Here is a 17,847-nt window from a genome sequence, read left to right on the forward strand (position 1 = left end):
ATTAAATTTAAGGACCTCTTCATGCGCGTGCACATTCACCAAATGCTCGTGAGGCCTCTCCTTGGGCCAGGTCCTGGGCATGCCAAGATGACCCTGGTCAGAGAAAGAGATGAGAAAACTAACTGCCCAGCAGGTACAACAACAAATGTCAGATGCAGTGGACACAGTAAAAGGAAGTGGCCAGGAGAACACAGATGTAAAAACTCTGTAAATTCTCTAAGTGCTAGATATAATACCAGATGTTTTTAAAGACCACAGCTCACCCTCTTCCAGGCTCCTCCCTTTCTCTCACACTTCCTCCCATGCTCCCCGTTGTGCCATCCCATACTGTCCACAGAGGAGCCCAGTGGTAACATTTAGGACCAACTAAGGTGGCTGCTGGCAACAGGAAGAGGTAAGTGCAAACATAGGTTAAGCATACAGGCTCACAGCCACACAGCTCTGAGCTCAAGAACCAACGTACTAGCTATGTGACCTCCCTGAACCTAAGTGTTCTCATCTACAAAATGGGGCATCAGAGCACCTCTCTCTTGGGATTGTTGAGAAGGCGAGCTACAATTTATATAAAGAACTTAAACTGTGACTGGATGGTAAATGTTATCTATCACCACCTAGCATTATAATTGGGGAAAACACAGCTTTAGTCTCAAAGATCAATGCTGTAGTTCCCAGAATAAAATTGAACCAACCTATAATCTACCCTAGTAACATTTACAGCACTTTTTTTCTTAGCACATTTATTAGTTTGTGAGATCAATTTACTGTTCACAGTTAGCCTTCTAACATGAATAGAATAGAACAGAACAACACAACGGAATAGTAGAAAGGAGTATGATCATATATTACAGACCAGACTACACTACAGAGAGTGCGGCTAAGTAATGCTCCATAAAACTTGTGTTTCACATGTGAAGTTGTGGGTTCACATGTGGGTTGCAATGAACCATGTATATCTTACTGTGAGCTATGGTCAAAAAAGTTTAAAAGCCACTGATGTGGGGGGGGGGGGGATGCAGTTTTGTGCCCAACAGACCCCTGGGGGAGCAATTCTTGTACCAGGCAGACCAGGAGCAGCCTTCTGTGCAAAGCAGATGATGTCTTTCATACCAACCCTTTTTTATTAAAGGGTTAGTAACTACAGGTCCCTCTCACCTCTTTGGTAAGAAGAAAAGCCATCAGTGACAGATCAACAAATTCCTCTCCATCTCACAAGTTGGAGAATGGCCACTTCAAGTCTGCTCAGTGATTTCTCAATAAACTGCCTCAACAATCAGACATGCTCCTGGGTACCTTCTGACTTAGACACAAAATGCCTGACTTGTTCAAAGCTCCATTCGCTCCAGGTACACCGAGGAAGGCTGCATCCCGGGCCAGCGTTGGGCTGTGGTCAGAGGCCGAGCAGCCACAGCCTTTGGCCCAGGACAACACAGACTTCACACACAGATGCTTAAGCCAACCATGATGGGAAGATGTGCTCGCTTCCCCCCAGCAGAAAAGAGAGGGAATGAGTGGGTCTCTTTAGGGCAAGCCAGCAGCCTTCCCAACAATCAGGAATCAGCAACATTTCTCAAAGCCTGGTCCATGGACCACCAGCAACAGAATCACCTAGCTTGTTAGAATGCAGGTTGCTGGGCCCTGGGCCAAGCTTACTGAGTCTCCATCTCCCGGGGTGGGACCCTGGAATAATGCATTTTAGCCAGCTCCCAGGGTGATATTTCTGATGCTGAAGTCTGACATCCTCCAAAGTCAGGCTCAAGCACCAGACAAGGGCAACAGGGAGGGTAGTGTAGACAGCAAGGACAGCACGGGCCGCGGCATGGTGGCGTGGCACGGCCTGGTGTGTTTGGGGACTGTGAGCAGTGCTGTCCCTGAGGCATTCCGGGTGAGGATGGGAAAAGGCAGCCACAACAGCAAAGGGATTCTGGCGCCCAGCACGCTCTGCACGCCTCATTGAGTATTTAATAGGTATCTGGTGAAGCAGGAAGAAAAGGCGGGGAGGAGGGAAGAAAATATTTCCAACATTAGGTTAAAAGCAAATGTGTTCTTATAGGTCTGTGAAGACGGCTAAAGATTTTCCCAACCCATAATATCCTACCCCAAATGAAGCATGCGGTCATTTGAACCTCTATTGTGCAAAAGGAGGAAGTTGAGACCTCGGGTTTCCAGATGGTTATCAGTGCTTAATAAACATTTGACTAATTGTTCTGACTTCTACTGGCTTCCCATATGCAGATTGTGTTAATAAGGAGAATGTTCCCCGGTGACACACTGGGACAAATATTTTGGCTGTTAAAAAGAGATACATTGGGGAAACATTGTCTATAGGTAAAAGTCTGGCTTAAAAGAGATTTAATCCCAGGAAAGGTTGCAAACCAATTTCTCTTGCAGGCCAGCAGGGGAGCTTTGAACGGTGTGGGACAAGAGCAGAGGGACAGGGGGCTAGAGGTTGCCTCTCACTGTCCTCTGACATGGTGTCTTCCTTCCCTCTGTGGGCTCAGTGCAGGACCCGGGCTAGCCTTTCCGATTCACTGTGACACCTGGGGCAGGCCACTGAGTCTCCCAACCTTCTCCAGCCCTGAGGTCTCTCATTCCCAGTCCCGTCTGAGTGAGCAGCCAGGCGCAGCGGGAAGGCAGAAATGAGCAGAGGATTCTGATCACTCACTGCAAGGCCACACGGCAAATTCCAGGTGTGATATGACCCGAGGTGCTCCGCAGCGCAAAGGTCATCCTGGAAGCCTCACGGACGCCATAGAATAACGTCCCAGGGAGGAGCTGGATGCAGGAACCCTCCAGACGCCTCCAAACGCCATACCCTGTTGACTCTGACACTGGGAGAAAGGAGGGCTGGAGCTAAACATCTTTTGGCAAAACTGCCCCCCATTAAATCCATATAATTTAATTCCCACTTTGCAGCCAGCTGCTCCCCCTCATCTCGGAGGAGCTGTGCTTGGTGCAGGCTTTATTTCAGGCAGCTCCCAGGACTAGGCCTGGGGAAGAGAGCAGGCAATTGCACCTGCAGGACGCAAATGCAAATGCGAATCACCCAGCCTGGATTTATGGCCTCTCCCAAGGTCTCCTCCTACACGGAGGTGCCAGGCACAGCCATGTAGGGCGCAGCCAGGATGTGGTCCAGGAGTAGGTAGTGCTGCTCTGTGGATGCTGCAGGTACGTGCAACAGACGAAGAAGCAGCTCTGATTGCCTGCAACGCACACACTCAGAAACCCAGTCCCAGTGATGTGAAAATAAATAAATAAACAAATATAAAATCAAAGGAAGCCACACTAAGAAGGTGAAATCATGCTCAGCAAACAACGTGCAACATCTTGAAGCTGGCAGGGCCTCAGCGAAGGCCAGGTAACGGCCCTACATGAAGGTGACGGGGACAGAAATAAAATCCATTTCTCCGGAATGTCACTGGGAATGTGGCATTGGCGCGCTCCATGGAATTAGCTGCAGCAGCTTCCTAATTGCCTGTGCAGAGCTGCCTCCCCCAGGTTGATGGTGGCGGCTGCGCGGACCCATCAGTCTCGCTTGGTGCTCCGCGTGCACCCGCCCAGCACTGCGGTGCTCCTGCCCAGCACTGCGGTGCTCCGGTGGCAGCTGCCGGGCTTGGTGCTGCGGAGGCACCGGGACCCCTCAGCCTGGCTGGGAGGCTTCTCGGGGAGACCTGGCCGTGTTTTCAGGGGGCTGACCGAGATGGGCTGGGGGGCTCCTGGGACGAGAGGAAGCCACAGGCTGGGAGAAGTGAAAAGCAGCTGGCTAGGCTGTCTGGCAGTCCCTGCTGGCACCCAGGGGCTGTGGGTGAGGGACAGCTCGAAGGGCTTCAGAGCTGGACTGCTGTAGCTGGGAGGCAGTCTCCGACTTCTGGTGGCATCCACGCCTGATGCTAGGGACCCATAAGACCCAGCGTTGGAGAGTAAATGAAGAAAGGGATGGGAAGGACCTTGTTCTTAGCCTGTGCTCAACAGCTTTCTTATTCTCATTACTAGCCTGTGAGCACCAGGAAAAGGCTCCCCTCCACCCTTCCTTTGTCCATCTGTATATTCATGCATCCACAACAGCCCCTGAAGCCACCCCAAAGACAGCTCTGTGCCCCGTGCCAAAGAGGGCCCTCTCCTCCCCGAAAGAACAAGCCTGCCCCCGGGAATTTAAGGGCTAGCTTACCTGCCTCCTTCTCAACAGCCCCCATGGAGAGAGATTAAGGGGTCCTCAGGATATCACACATTCCCAGACCTGCCTAGGGCATGGACGGATCTGCCAGACTCATTCCAAGCAAAATAAAACTGACCCTGGTGAGCCCAAGGACTGTGGCCTTCAAGCTGGCTGTCACTCATGCAGAAACACAGAACCGTAGCATCCCAGAGGGAAATAAAAAAAATAAGCATCATCCAACATTCAGGACAGAAAGACGAGGAATGGGAATAACAAAGGCCAAGGAATTAAAATTGACCAAGTACTTCCCGAATGTCCAGCTCTGCGCTGAGACTGTTAGATGTCAACAAATCGGATCCTCACCATGAACCCATTTGACAGATAAGGAACCTGAGGCCGGGCTGAATAGGAGCTAAGCTGGGTCGCAAAGCCAGATCCGTCTTGTCCCCAGGCCCCAGAGCCCACGCTGGCTCTTCCACAGAAACATCCATTACCATAATGGGGAACGCACAAAAGGAAATTTAACCAAATTCAATGAGCTTCTCAGAAAGGCTTCTAAGAGTCAGACCTAATGAGCTGAAATCAAAAGATCAGTAGCATCATTTTATTGTAATAAAAGAGAGAACTGTAAAAAGCTAGAGGGCTTACTGGGCCCTGCCTTCAGTCCAGCCATTGCCCCTTTTAATTCTGCATTATGAAAGCAAATGACTATGTACCCAAACATTTAAGAATTCAGTTGGGGAAAGGATGAGAGTGGGAGCAAGCCTCCAACAACCGCCCGGATGGACCCACGCCAGGCTGTAAGGAAAGCTCAGGGAGAATGCTGGTTCTGGAAGGTATCCAGGTGCCCTTCCTCAGACCCCAGCCCAGGTGCCCAGGATTCACATGACCCAGGCTCCAAGCCTGCCTCTGCCACCAGGAGTGATGTAGCCTGAGGCAAAGTCACGCTGTCTGTCTCCATTTCTGCACTTCTATAACGCAACCTCAGCCGGCTGGTGTGGCTCAGTGGGTTAGAGCGTTGGCCTGCACACGGGAAGGTAGCGGGTTTGATTTCCAGTCAGGGCATGTCATGAACCTGGGTTGCAGGTTCAATCCCAGCCCCAGTCAGGGTGCAAGTTGAGGCCACCAACCTATATGGTGGATGTTTCTCACATGGATGTTGCTCTCTTTCCCTTTCTCTCTTTCTCCCTCCCTCCCTTTCACCTTCTCTCTGAAATCAATGGGGAAAAAATATCCTCGAGTGAGGACAAATAAAAGAGAAGAAAATGCTACCTCAGAAGTAGTTGTGAGGAATTAAATGAAATAGTACAAATAAAGCACATGGCACAAAATACAAAGTACCTGCATCATTTTTAGGATTACTGCCTAAGGAGCACTGATGGGGCTCTGTGCTGGGCAGTGTTAGTGGAGGTCACAAACGAGGCCTGTGGATGGCCTATTAGCTCTCCCCCACGTGAACAAATTGCTATCTTCAGCAGCAACATTCCCTGGTACATGGCAGCAGCCACTGTGGAATAATAATCATAACAACAGTAACCAACAGTAACGACAGTCCACCTTTTCTAAACACTTCCTAGGAGCCACTCCTGGCTAAACATCCCGAGTGTGGGTCCTCAGTCAGACCTCTCCACTCCACCCTAGAAGTTAGTACCACTGTGCCCATTTGACAGGTAAGAACACTGAGGTTCCATGACTGACTTGTCAGTGTCAGATGACTAGTCAGCAGTAGCATCAGATTCAAACCCAGACTAGTCTGACTCTGATCCAGACTCTTACCCCTTCACAGTTCTGCCCTCCCAAGACCAACCGCCTCTCTTTAAAGACTTTTAAAATCAATGGACTCTAATTTCTAACACTATATATTTTTCCTGTCATTCACAGGGTATTTGATTCATGCAAAAAAAAAAACCTGAAAATCTTGCTGTTGAAGTAAGAAATCCAGCATGGGTCTGTAATTCTGAAATTCCTGTTCTGGGAAATGTGTGTTGCTGGTTGTATTTTGAAAAGGTTAGTGAGCTATGAGCCCTTTCCTGAGAGGATTACCTCTGATTTCAGGGTGACCAGATGACTCCTGATGTTCTGAAATGCTTGAACTTGGACACAGACCCTGGGAATTTCAAGGAGTTACCAGTTTTTATCAACAAAAGGAAACAACCCATGTATATTAAAACACCCACACACACAATGCCCACGCACACACACACCCATGCACCTGTAAAGATTGCCTGATAGTGATCCCCCTGAAGTGTGCCTTCAGCCAGTCTGCAAAAGTGTAACATTCCGAAAGAAGCCCAGACCAGCACCGAGGAAGGACAGTCAAACTTCAGCATGACCATCCCAGAAGCCAGGCGACTGCCATTTATTGGTCAGTGGGGCGAAACCCTCTGCCCACAGAGCTGTTTGTACCTGGTACATGATGCGATTGTATTGTGCTAACAGAAATTCCCCTGATCATGGAAACTGGTAGGAAGCTAAGAGCAAAGCTGTATGTTATGACTCGCGGCCAGACTTCCTACTTTCAATGGATTTATTGCCTCCCACACCTATTGTTCCTTCCTACAATATTTTTCCACCTCTGCCTCAGCGCAGCACAATGGAAAAGGCACTACGGATGGCGTAGGGACACAGGCAAAAGCCTGTCCGGTGTTTCTGACTCTCACTTTGCTTTGCAAATTACGATACAATGTTATAGCAGGAACAAACTTGAATCCCACAACTGGGCACTTTTAACTGAGCGAGGGACAGGATGAGGAAATTTGGCGGGGAGGGGAGGGTGAGGAGGGGGGAGGCAAAAAGAATTTTACCTCCTCAGGGATATAATAAATGTTATTGTTTGCCATTGTACCCATCATATTAAGTGTGGGTGACACATGCTGCCTTAATTTTATGAACTCATCATGGGATCAAAGTGACTACAATTCCAGGCGTCTCTCTTGTTCTTCATTAATAATGAAACAAGACTCTATAAATGAGAGAGTAGCTGGCGAGCTACAGCTTCCCACGTGCCACAGTATCATTCTAAACTCTTCCTGTGTTATATCATATAATCCTCCCAGAGCCCTCTGACACAGGGGCTTTCATTATTAGCTCTGCTTTGCTGATGAGCAAACCAAGGTAAAAATGGTGCCACCTCGCTTTCTTTCATTACTGACTTCTGACTTTTGGTGCTCATTAGAATGGCTTGATGCGTAAACAACTTTTAAAAGTTATGCGACTACAATAGCATCCCCTTCATGATTTCAAGATACTGGTACCTATGTTTACACACAGAGGGGTGGCAACTGTCACTCATTCAAACTCTTTAAGGAGATCAGCAGAGCACTGCAGATGCTCCAAGGCCAAAACACAACACAGAACGTGTTAAGGAAGCTCTGAAGAGGGGGAGGGCAGAGCTGCAGGAAGAACCAAGGAACATGGATGCCCTTCAGTGCCTCCTGATGACAGATGGCGGCCCGCATGCAGTGCAGCATCTCCCTCCCTGACTGGAGGAAAGACTCCCTGCCCCAGCGAGGTGCCTGGTCCCCGACTGGCCTCTTCCACTGCTTCCCGGGAGCTAGGCGGGAGAAGTTCAGTGTCCCCCCCAAGGCCAGCAAGAATTCTCACAGGAGGAAATGCCTGGCCTGCTGTCCTAGAGGATATCTGGATTAATGCATGTCTGCAGTGCTGCTGGGTGCACTTTTACAGCAGGAAAAGCTGCTGGCTGCTCCGGGCTGTCCCTCTGGGCAGTGCAGCAGACACAGGCATTCCTCGGCCTGGCCTACCACCTACACAGCAGGGTGAGCCAGGGAGGAGTGACAGGAAGACCCTGTGTGAAGGTTCCTCTGGGCAACTCCCCGGTCCTCGGGGAGAAGGGTGCTGACCTCCAGAAGACTTAACATCTGGACAGAGGCTGTGTCTGCTGCTGCCTCCTCCTACTCTAAAGTATTTGGTGCCACAGGGTCCTCCCCATCAAGTGCCAGGTGGGCTCACCTGCCTACACCCCAGCACCCAGCACTCACTCACCCATTCATGCACTTGCTTGCTAACTCAGTCCACATGTATGTGTGGAGCCATGCCCCATGAGTGCTCAATGGCGTTATCTGAGGAGCTGGTATTTGTGTCATGCAAACAACCACGACCTCAACAACTCGCTGGCATGAAGCACTTAAGTGCCAGGCACTGTGCTAGATGCTCTGAATATTTTATTTTATTTTATCCTCACCACAGCCTGTAAGGTAGAAGGTATTGATCTCCTTTCACATTTGCAAGTACAAGCTCAGAAATGTTAAAATACAAGGTGACCCAGCTAGGAAATGGCAGATCTGGGACTTACATCCAAGTTCTGACTCCAAGCGGAGTCCTCTCAGCTGTTATCCTAGGCTCTAATTGTCTCTAAAGTAATTTCCCAGATGTTATCTCTTTTAAGCCTCTCAAATACCCAGGAGGTAGAGAAGGCAGGTACATTCACATTTTTTTCAAATGGGAACTGAGGTCAAAGAAGAGCACACAGAGGGGAGAGGCCACAGCACCGTGGACTCTGCAAGCTCAGCTTGGTCACCTTGGGGAGGCTGCTTAACTTCTGAAGCCTCAGCTTTAAATCTGTAAAATGGGGTGACTGGTAGTCCCTGCCTCCTTAGGTTGTTGGGGGAACTGGATGGCATGGCATATGTAAAGTACTTATCACAGTACCTGGAATGCAGGGACACCCAGTGAATGCTGTTTTTTATTATTTGACTAGAGGCCCGATGCACAAAATTCGTGCAAGGGGCTCAGCCCTCGCAGCCATGGCAGCTTGCCTTGGCCCTTGCAGCCCCGACTTTGTCTGGAAGGACATCCAGAAGAACGTCTGGAAGGTCGTTCGGCTGTCTGGTCTAATTAGCATATTATGCTTTTATTATTATAGATGGAATTATTTGGCCAAGGCCACTCAGAAAATGCCTACAGAACACATAAAAGGACGGGTGCCACCGCTCCTAGGCCAGTGACCTTACCTTTAACAACATCCAAAGATGTATATCTCTGGAAATGCTCCACGCTCTCCACCTATTACAACAAAGACGAGCAAAGGATGCCCCCTAAACTGACTGCAGCCAGGAACCTTAAATTAGGCTGAGAGAACCAGTGACTCAGCAGAGTGGGGGGAAGCCAAACTGAGGACGGCCTCTCGCACAGTGGGTTTTCCCGGACCCAATGAGCCCTCGGATTGCCTTAATGCTCTATTATTATCTTGAAAGTCTTCATAATTTTTTAACAAGAGGTCTCATGTTTTCCTTTCACACTGGGCCCTACAAATTATGTAGCTGATCCTGGTCTGAGCAGATCCTCAGCTTCCAGCTGCTTATAAAATCTCAGATGCTGGACAAAGCCACGCCCGGTGGACCGGGTCACTCGGTTCTGTCATAGCTCCCTGGTGTGCTCCCTCAGGCCCTGCTCTCCAGAAGCACAGAGGACGAGAACAGTCCTCCTGTCAGCAGGCAGCATCTGGCACATTCTGCGATGAGCAGCATCCGTTCTTATTGGCACACACATGCACGCACAAACTTAATAAGTATAATGGCAATGATATGTGCAAGCCCCGAATATCGACTGGCAGTGGCTTCACGAGAAATGGATAAGCCAAGACCATCCACAGCCCTGCCCAGCTTGCCTGTCCAGGGCATTTACATGAATAGCAGCTCTTTTAACCTTGGGAGGGTACAGTTTTCCAATAGCAAATGCACAAAGTGAAGAAGTAGCCAAGTATGTCTTGTCAAGAGATAATGCTCTCCTTTCCAATTTGGCCTTGAAATGCCCAGTTTGGTTTCTGAGTTATTTTTATAATCTTGATTTGGGGTAACTGGGGAAGCCATGCAACATATAAAGTTAATATACCCTATAAACGTAATGCCATAGTTACACTGCCTTGGAATGAGCACCCAGAGAGTGTTGTTCAAAGCAAGTGAAAATCGAAATGTTTGCCATTTATTGAAAACATACTAGACCCTTTTCAGAGCTGTATTTGTAAAATAACTTTTTTCTGAAAAGCAGATGTGCTGGCTATGCAGGTAAAAATCCCCCAAAACACATCAGCTATGCAGATGCCTAGTCTGCTAAGGGTGGGGTGTGGCCCAGGTAGAGGACTGTGTCAAAGAGGGGCCCTTAAGTCTGGCTTTACATTTCAGACACAATCCCCTCTCTGTCTACTGGTCTCTAACTGCTCAGGAAAAGCAAGGGACAGCAAGCACGCTCCTCTTCCTCTACCTCATTTTCTTCCCTTGAAGGAGAGGTTGACTTTAGTGGACCAGAGAGGGCTGATGAAGATTCTATGTGTTGCCAGGTATGAGGAACTTCTCTCGTTGAATGATGCATAAAAGCATCACTCGTGTCACTGGAGATGAAACACGGGCCACGTGTCTCTTGTATAAAAATTACATTAAAATGGAGGAGGGGTAGGAATCTCATAGGCAAATTCATAGACTGGCATTTCTAACATCTATTTCATTTTTTTCTCAGTCTCAGCCATAGCAAACCTCTAAGTCACATCATAGTGTCCCAGGAACACACAACCTGTGGACTCCGGAGCCAGTTCCAACAAGCACTGTGACTGCAGAAGATGAGGGCGGTGCCTGAAATAAATGCTTCAGAGGTGCGTGCTTGGATAAAGAAAAGGGCCACTAGTGGGCACCTGCAGTGGGAAATCTGGATTAATGACAGACCTGACACAAAGGATCCCTGTGAGGATGTACACTTCTCTAAGCCCAACACCCCAAGCCATTCATTGACCAGCATAAGTGGGAGCACTAAACACCACGTGAGGATCAATCAAAAACTGAAAAAGAAAAAGGTTGAACCCTAACTTGCACTTATTTGAATACAATAGACCACCTGGTAGGTGCTCAGGGTAATGGTTTGATTCATCCTGATATACAGGTATGTCTTTATCACAGACTGGAAACATTATTTGTGCTTGCCTGTGCCTGACAGATTTCATAATTATTAGGTGGTTTGATATTCATGTGTTTGCCTAACAGCACCCTGGTATTAGAATACATAAGATAAAATACAATATAAAAGAAAACCAGTTTGATATCACCATAGTAATTGATCACAATTGATTAGCACATGTAAATAAAAGTCTGAAGTTTGCCTCTGACAAGAGCACCATGCCCACATTTTCATTTCCCTTATCTGACTAGCATGTGGAAATCTGAGGAAGAGGCTGTAGCAGTTCCTGATGAGAGAAAAAGCAGAGCAGAAGTATACCTGGCAGAAAAGAAAAAATTTTTTGAGGAAAAAGAAAAAGAAATGAACAAACGGGGCTCAAACCAAAACTGAGCAAAGCCATAAAAAAAAGAACTTTCTCTGAACAGCAAGTGACCATGTACCAGTTTATAGATGCAAGCAGATATATGCCTGGGGAAGATGCTCACACTGAATTTTAACTGGTTCACCCTGCCCTGCTAATGTCCTGATGCCTGGGCTAATGACACCAATATAAACTGCCCTCAAAGTTTGACAACGGTCATTTCCGCCCAGCCGGTGTGGTTAAGTATCGACCTATGAACCAGGAGGTCACCGTTAGATTCCAGTTCGGGCACATGCCCGGGTTGTGGACGCGATCCATAGTAGGGGGTGTGCACGAGGTAGTGGATCAATGTCTCTTTCCTTCTCCCTTCCTCTCTCTAAAAATAAAAACATATATTTTTTTAAAAGTAAAAGAAAGCTGTCATTTCCAAGATTTCAAGACTTTAAAAAATAATCCGCCAGGGAAAAGTCCAGTAACTGAAGTGGTGCCGTGACTTAAAGCATCGGCAGCATAGGGTGAATGCATTAATCTTGCAGGATGACAAATAACTATTTATTCAACAAAAATGCTCAGCTAAGTGGAACCTCCCCCATAAAAGCAATCTGTAGGGCGAGCTTCAGGCTTCCTAAGGGCAGCAAGCACTGCTCCCCAATTCCTGACAAGTGTCTACTCCTATTTAATTATTCAACGTCCATCGATTCCCACATTGATAAAAAAAAAGTCATAATTATCAAAGTGGCTTAAAGAGCCAGCCTTTTACTTTGCTGACTCTGCCCTGTGGAAAGAGACATCAAGTTTGTGTATTAAAGCCGCTCTCTCGATAAATAGTTGATAACACAAAAACCTAGTTGTGCATTCCAAGAAGGGCTGTAAGGGGCATCCAAGGTAAATGTCAATGCTTTCCCAGCATTACTGCCACAGACACACATTACCTATATTTCTGCTGTGTGTTTATCAACACAATTCTGGAAAATGCAATTGAAACCCTTCGTTCCCATGAACAAGCATTCCCTGAATGCAGGACTAAATAGAATGAAACACCCAGCTCCTACCAAATTGTCCCCAAGGAGGATGAAATGAGCATCATGCCAGTTTAATGCCTTTTCTTGTGAATGTTAGGGCTGGGGAGCTCTGGAGTTTAACAGCCTAGGTTATCTGACCTACTAGAATGCCTCCCACTGAACCCCGGTATTAGAGGGGTAATGAAGCCATGCCTCCCCCAAAGAACCCAAACAAAGCACATTCTTTGGGGAAAATGAAGCGAGATGGAGGAGCTGAATCCTGGCATGAATATGTCAAATAAGAAAGTTAATTAAAGGGTGAAGTGAATCGAAACCCCTGCAGTATCTGCAGCTCAGGAAGGCAGCATCTAGGCACACAGCCACATACCAGCACCTTCCTTCCCGGGCCCGCGCTCCTAAACCACAGGATGGCCTCTCAAGATTCAGTCCAGCTCCAACATCCAAGCCCCACGCTCCCCCATTCTGTACTGAAAACACACAACTTCGCTAAAACACGGACTACTGCATTTTATAAAATAAAAGATTTCCTCTTTGTAAGGAACTAATAGGTTGCTATTCCTGTGCTCAGCAAAGACAAAATGGAGGGGGAAAAAACTAAGAAAAGTCTGGCAATGAATAACTAATACATTATCATAAGCTAAAGTAGAATAAGCCATGGTATGAAATATAGAAACAATTAATGTAATAGTCTCCTGTCTGAAGCCACAACAATGAGGCACATTATTAACTATGTGTATTTATGTTGAAGTCAGTGATAATTCTGCTACCTCCCATTAAATTACCTAATAAGAACCTATTACCAAAATGGCAGTTTTCCCTGTCCTCAAACACCTTAAAATAGATGGCCAATTATTACTTAACTTCTACTCACAGTAACTACTTTATAAAGTTTTTGCCTTAGTGCAAAAAGTCCTAAAGTCCCATGGTAAAAATGAGCATACTACATCCCTCACAACATGAAGTGTCAATTAGAGAAACTACACAATAGAGTACATACAATTATACAGTGGCCTGCAGTATACCTCACTTAACTGAAATTCAAGGTTCAATGTTCTTGCCTTAAAAATGTAATTACAGTCTATTATGCAACACAGTATTGTCACCTTTGAGTCCTCTTAATACAGTGTTAATGCATTTTTCAACCAAGTTTTCTCGGTCATTTTGAGAGTATTTTAACTGTTAAAGATGCAATGTTGCAATAGAAGAATGCAGAGAGTTTTGACTTAGAGGAGTAATTTCTCATGCAAATGGCCAGAAACTTAAAAATAAAGAAGAGAAAGGCAACCGACTCCTTGCTTTTCCAAATGATGCTATGCCTCCCACACTCCGAGCACCTCGGATCTTTTCTCATTCATCCTCTGAACTCTCTAAATCAGTGTTCTTTGCTAATTTTTAAAATAGTCATAATTGGGGGCAATGGAATAAGACGGCCAAAAGATAACTGCAAAAATGCTCCCCAATGTGCATTGTCTAATGTGCCCTGCCCATCATTCATGGAAGTATATGCCTAGCAAGCCAAAGCCCTGGGTACCTCAGGACTCCATGGCCAGTGATTGCAATCCAAGAGCGAGAGCAGATACCCGTCCTCGACCCTAATTCTAAGCAACACCTCACCTTCCTCGCATCAGATTACCAAATGCCAGGCAACAGCAAGAACCAACAACAAAGCCATAAACAGCTGGAAATAATTATACAATTGTCAAGCTGCAAAGATGACAAAAGCAAAGCTAGGCTTGCGAATTCACTATCAGAAAGGATGCTGATGAGAAGGTAAGAGAAGCATTTTAACTGTTTCCAATTTGCTATTATAGAGAAGCCAATAATATGGTTGATGGGGTTTTGTGCAGTGTGTGTGAATGTGTGTGTGTGTGTGTGTGTTTTCACTTCAGAGAGAAGAAAAATATATATTTCATGTGCTCCTACAAAATGTGAGATAGAAGATATGTAAGCACAACTAAGAAAACAGTCACAGGCTCTGAAGTAATGCTTTCAGAGTTGCTACAACTCCACTACAACATGCAGATGAAAAATATTTCTTTAAAGTTATACAAATATTCTCTTCTTTAAAAGCATAAGAAAAATACACAGACAATGCGATAGTCCAGAATTCTCCACATAACACATCTGACACATGGGCAAAATGCCAAGGCAGGGTACAGACTGGTCCAGAGTAAAAGAATGCGAGCAAAAGACGCAATCCTTACAGACTGAGAGAAGGTTCACAGGTATGCAAATTGTCATCGTCCATAAGGGTACATCAGAGCCTCAAATTTTTATCAATGCCTTTAATTCAATGAACTCCTTCCCCAAATAATGGAGTTGAGCAAACAATCTGCACAGTTTAAAAGAGTATGGCTATTGGCAGTTTTTAAACCAGAATAACATTCTATTATGGGCTGGTATTTTATTACGATATTTAAATTTCATGTGACAAACTGTTTCATATACTGTCCCCAAAAATGCTACTCTCTGAAGCGGTATGCCATAAATAAAATACGTACTTGGTTACCAGGCAGCATGCATAACACATATGTTACATTGGCCCAAAAAGCACATTTTAAAATGCTTAAAAGTTAACTTAACAATTTAAGCTGTTTGTACCCATTTTCGGAGAATTATCCCCTCAAGGCCAATTTTGTTTTCTATCTTTAAGAGAATACTTGGATTAATCCTGTTGATTTGTTAACTTAAAACTCTCTTAACCCCTCTAATCTCTCATTCCCAGACCTTTTTTTTCCCTTTCTTTTCTTCTGAGAGAGGAGGGCAAAGGACCATATATCACACACTGTAATTTTAAACATAATGCTGTCTGTTTGAATTAAAATTGATGCCGCTCCTGATAAAAGCCTAATAATCAATTCTCCATTCTCATTACTCTCCAGAATTATATGGACGCAGACCAATTTCTTAAGTTTGCAGACCCCTCTCCCAGGTTATTACCAGGCAGTGCAGCTGAGTGGAAAGATAACCATATTCATTCTCCTTATCTGTAATGATGTAATGCATCCCAGCCCTGGGTCTAGATGATTGGGGAATAATGGGATTGTACAACTGCAGGGATGACAAACAATAGTGCAGCGTGTCTCTCTGATCCACTGAACCCCAGCCTCACAGGCAGGCGAGGTGAAAGGCACCACCAAATAGGCACGGAGTCTGGACCCCTTGGATGAAGTTAGCATTTTTTGGCCGAGGAGCATCTGCTCTTGGCACTGAAACGGCAGTACCGACACCGAGAGGAGAGCTGTGCAGAAGCACCGAGTTTCAGAGCCCCGGCCAGGACAGTGCCTGTGAGTATCCTGCTTTTCTTTGTGTTTAGAATCAAGTGTCATCTAAAAATAGCCAGCTGGTAGGGAGAAGTCACGGCACAGGGCATTGCCAAGAAACCGGGGATCAGGGACACCTCTGCTAACTGATGCTGCCGGGGTTCACGTTTGTTTGGAAAACTAAAACTGCCTCCATTTTCTGTGCTGGAAAAAAAATCCTCGCTTGCTTCCTGCCACCACAGAAACCTTACCTTTTGCAGAAGCTGGGAGCCTGAGTACTTAGCAGCAATGGATTTTATCTCCCCGCCGAAAGCTGAGGCCCAGAGCTTCACCCTGCAAGGGAAAAGGGCACAGGAACCAATGTAACCCCCGTGTCACAGCCAACGCGCACGCACACGCACCCGCGGGCTGTGGCTGAAGGAGCCGGGAGAGAGATACACAGGAGAGGGGGCGCTGGGGGGGGGGGGGGGGAATGAAAGAAAAATCACCAAACTGCAGAGCGTGGCGCGGGAGGGGGCATGAGGGGGGGTCACATAGTTCAAAATGTGCAAAGTCTCCCAGGCTGTCTGAAACGATCGCTGGGTTTTATTTGAATAATGGCCCGAGAACTTACCCACCCCAAATGGGCATCACCTGGCCGATACTCGTCGGAAGAAGCCCACCCATCCTCCTTCCCAAAAAGAAGTGAAGGTGGCAACGACGGGGTAAACAACCGGCCCATGGAAGTTGGGTTCAGTAAACAGGCTTCAAAGTTGGCGCTGTCACTTGAGGTGAGCCTCTCCAGGTCCCACTCGCCAGCCCGGGGGTCGGGGCTGGAGGGTCCCACCCCAACCTCGCCGCCCGCCCCGCTCCGCTCCTGGAAGGAGTGCAGGTGCGAGAGGCGAGGCCGACGCCAGCAAGACCTGCCGGCCGCACCTGCCGGCGCCCAAACTTGAGCACAGCAGGTCGCGGGTCCCCTCCCCGGGCGCGGGAGCTGCACTTACACGGAGAGCGGGATCTGCTGCTCCGAGCGCACCGCGGCCCCCAGCGCGGCGTAGAGGAGCGCGGCGGCCAGGAGCGCCCCGGGCCCCCGGGAGGCGCGGCGCGGCCAGCCCGGCCCGGCCATGCTGGGCTCCCTCCACGCGCGGCGGCGGCGACACGAGCGGCCGCGGGAGCTGCGCGGGGCGGCGGTGGGCTGCGCGCTGGGCTGCCTGCTCCGCGCTGCCCGCCTGCCTCGCGCGCCCAGCTCACTTGAGGAGCAGAAAAGGGAGCGGGCGGGGTGGGGAGAGGGCGGGGAGGAGGAGGGAGGGAGGCGGAGGGGGAGCAGGCGAGGAGGAGGAGGAGGAGGAGGAGGAGGAGGAGGAGGGAAGCGCGCCTCTCGCAGCGGCGGCCGCGGCCCCGCCTCAGCGGCCCGGGGGAGTCCGGCGGCCACGGAGTGCGGGTGGGAGGCGCCGCGCGGGCGGGGACTCGCCAACTCGGGTGTCCTTGGCCGCAGCGAGCGCGCCCTGCCCCGCCCCGCCCGGCCACTGCGGCCGCCGAGTTGCTCCAACTCCGCAGTCGGCCGCCGGGCGGTCCACGCCGGGGCAGCTGGGGGCGCCGGAGGGAGGCCGAGGCGGGCGCAGCGCCCTGCACTTGGTGGGTGACCGCTCCTAGCGGGCGCGCCGGGTCCGGGGCAGGGGCGGCGGGTCGGTGCCGCGGAGCCTAGAGATAGCGCGACCCCCGCCCGGCCGCGCAGTTTTCCTGAGAGAAGGCGGGTGAAGAAGCAAAAGTCTGAAGAAGGAGCCGGGTCGCCCGCGGGCGTTGGGGGGCGTTGGGGCTCGGGGCTCCGGCGGGGCACGGCTGCGCGGCCGCCCGCAGCGCTCCTGGGCCCGCGGCGCTGGCGGGGAAGGCGCGGAGGGCGGCGCGTGGCCGCGGTGCAGGGAACCGGCGCGGGGACCGGCGGGCCCGCAGCAGAGCCGCCTGGACGCGCCGAACCCGGGAGAGGGCTTGCGAACAGCTGGCACTGGATGGGCCTGGCCGGCGTCCGCGGGGCTGCGGGAGTGGCGGGGCCGGGGTGTCCGGAGCGGGCAGGGAGCAAATCGGGCGCCAAGTCCTTCCGGACGGGCAGACTCCTTTGGTTTGGGAATGAAAGACCCCTCTGAGAGCCAGGGGTCCCCTACCGACTCG

General features: G+C 49.0%; 1 protein-coding gene across 3 annotated transcripts in view; it reads right to left on the minus strand.

Moving 5' to 3' along the window:
• Window positions 1-17,026, minus strand: part of CACNA2D3 (calcium voltage-gated channel auxiliary subunit alpha2delta 3) — an 806,557-nt gene extending 789,531 nt beyond the window's left edge. For 2 of the 3 annotated variants that reach the window (XM_059663266.1, XM_059663267.1), the window contains exons 1-2: window positions 16,686-17,025; window positions 15,954-16,035 (exon numbers count right to left, since the gene is read on the minus strand). In XM_059663266.1, the coding sequence (XP_059519249.1) occupies window positions 15,954-16,035; window positions 16,686-16,807 (204 nt within the window). In that variant the 5' untranslated portion in view covers window positions 16,808-17,025. Of the gene's footprint in view, window positions 1-15,953; window positions 16,036-16,685 lie in introns of all 3 variants that reach the window. The other variant, XM_059663265.1, reaches the window with a different exon arrangement.
• Between the last annotated feature and the right edge of the window lie 821 nt (window positions 17,027-17,847).

The sequence above is a fragment of the Myotis daubentonii genome, chromosome 14 (assembly GCF_963259705.1).
Source record: "Myotis daubentonii chromosome 14, mMyoDau2.1, whole genome shotgun sequence".
In the NCBI taxonomy this organism is placed as follows: domain Eukaryota; kingdom Metazoa; phylum Chordata; class Mammalia; order Chiroptera; family Vespertilionidae; genus Myotis; species Myotis daubentonii.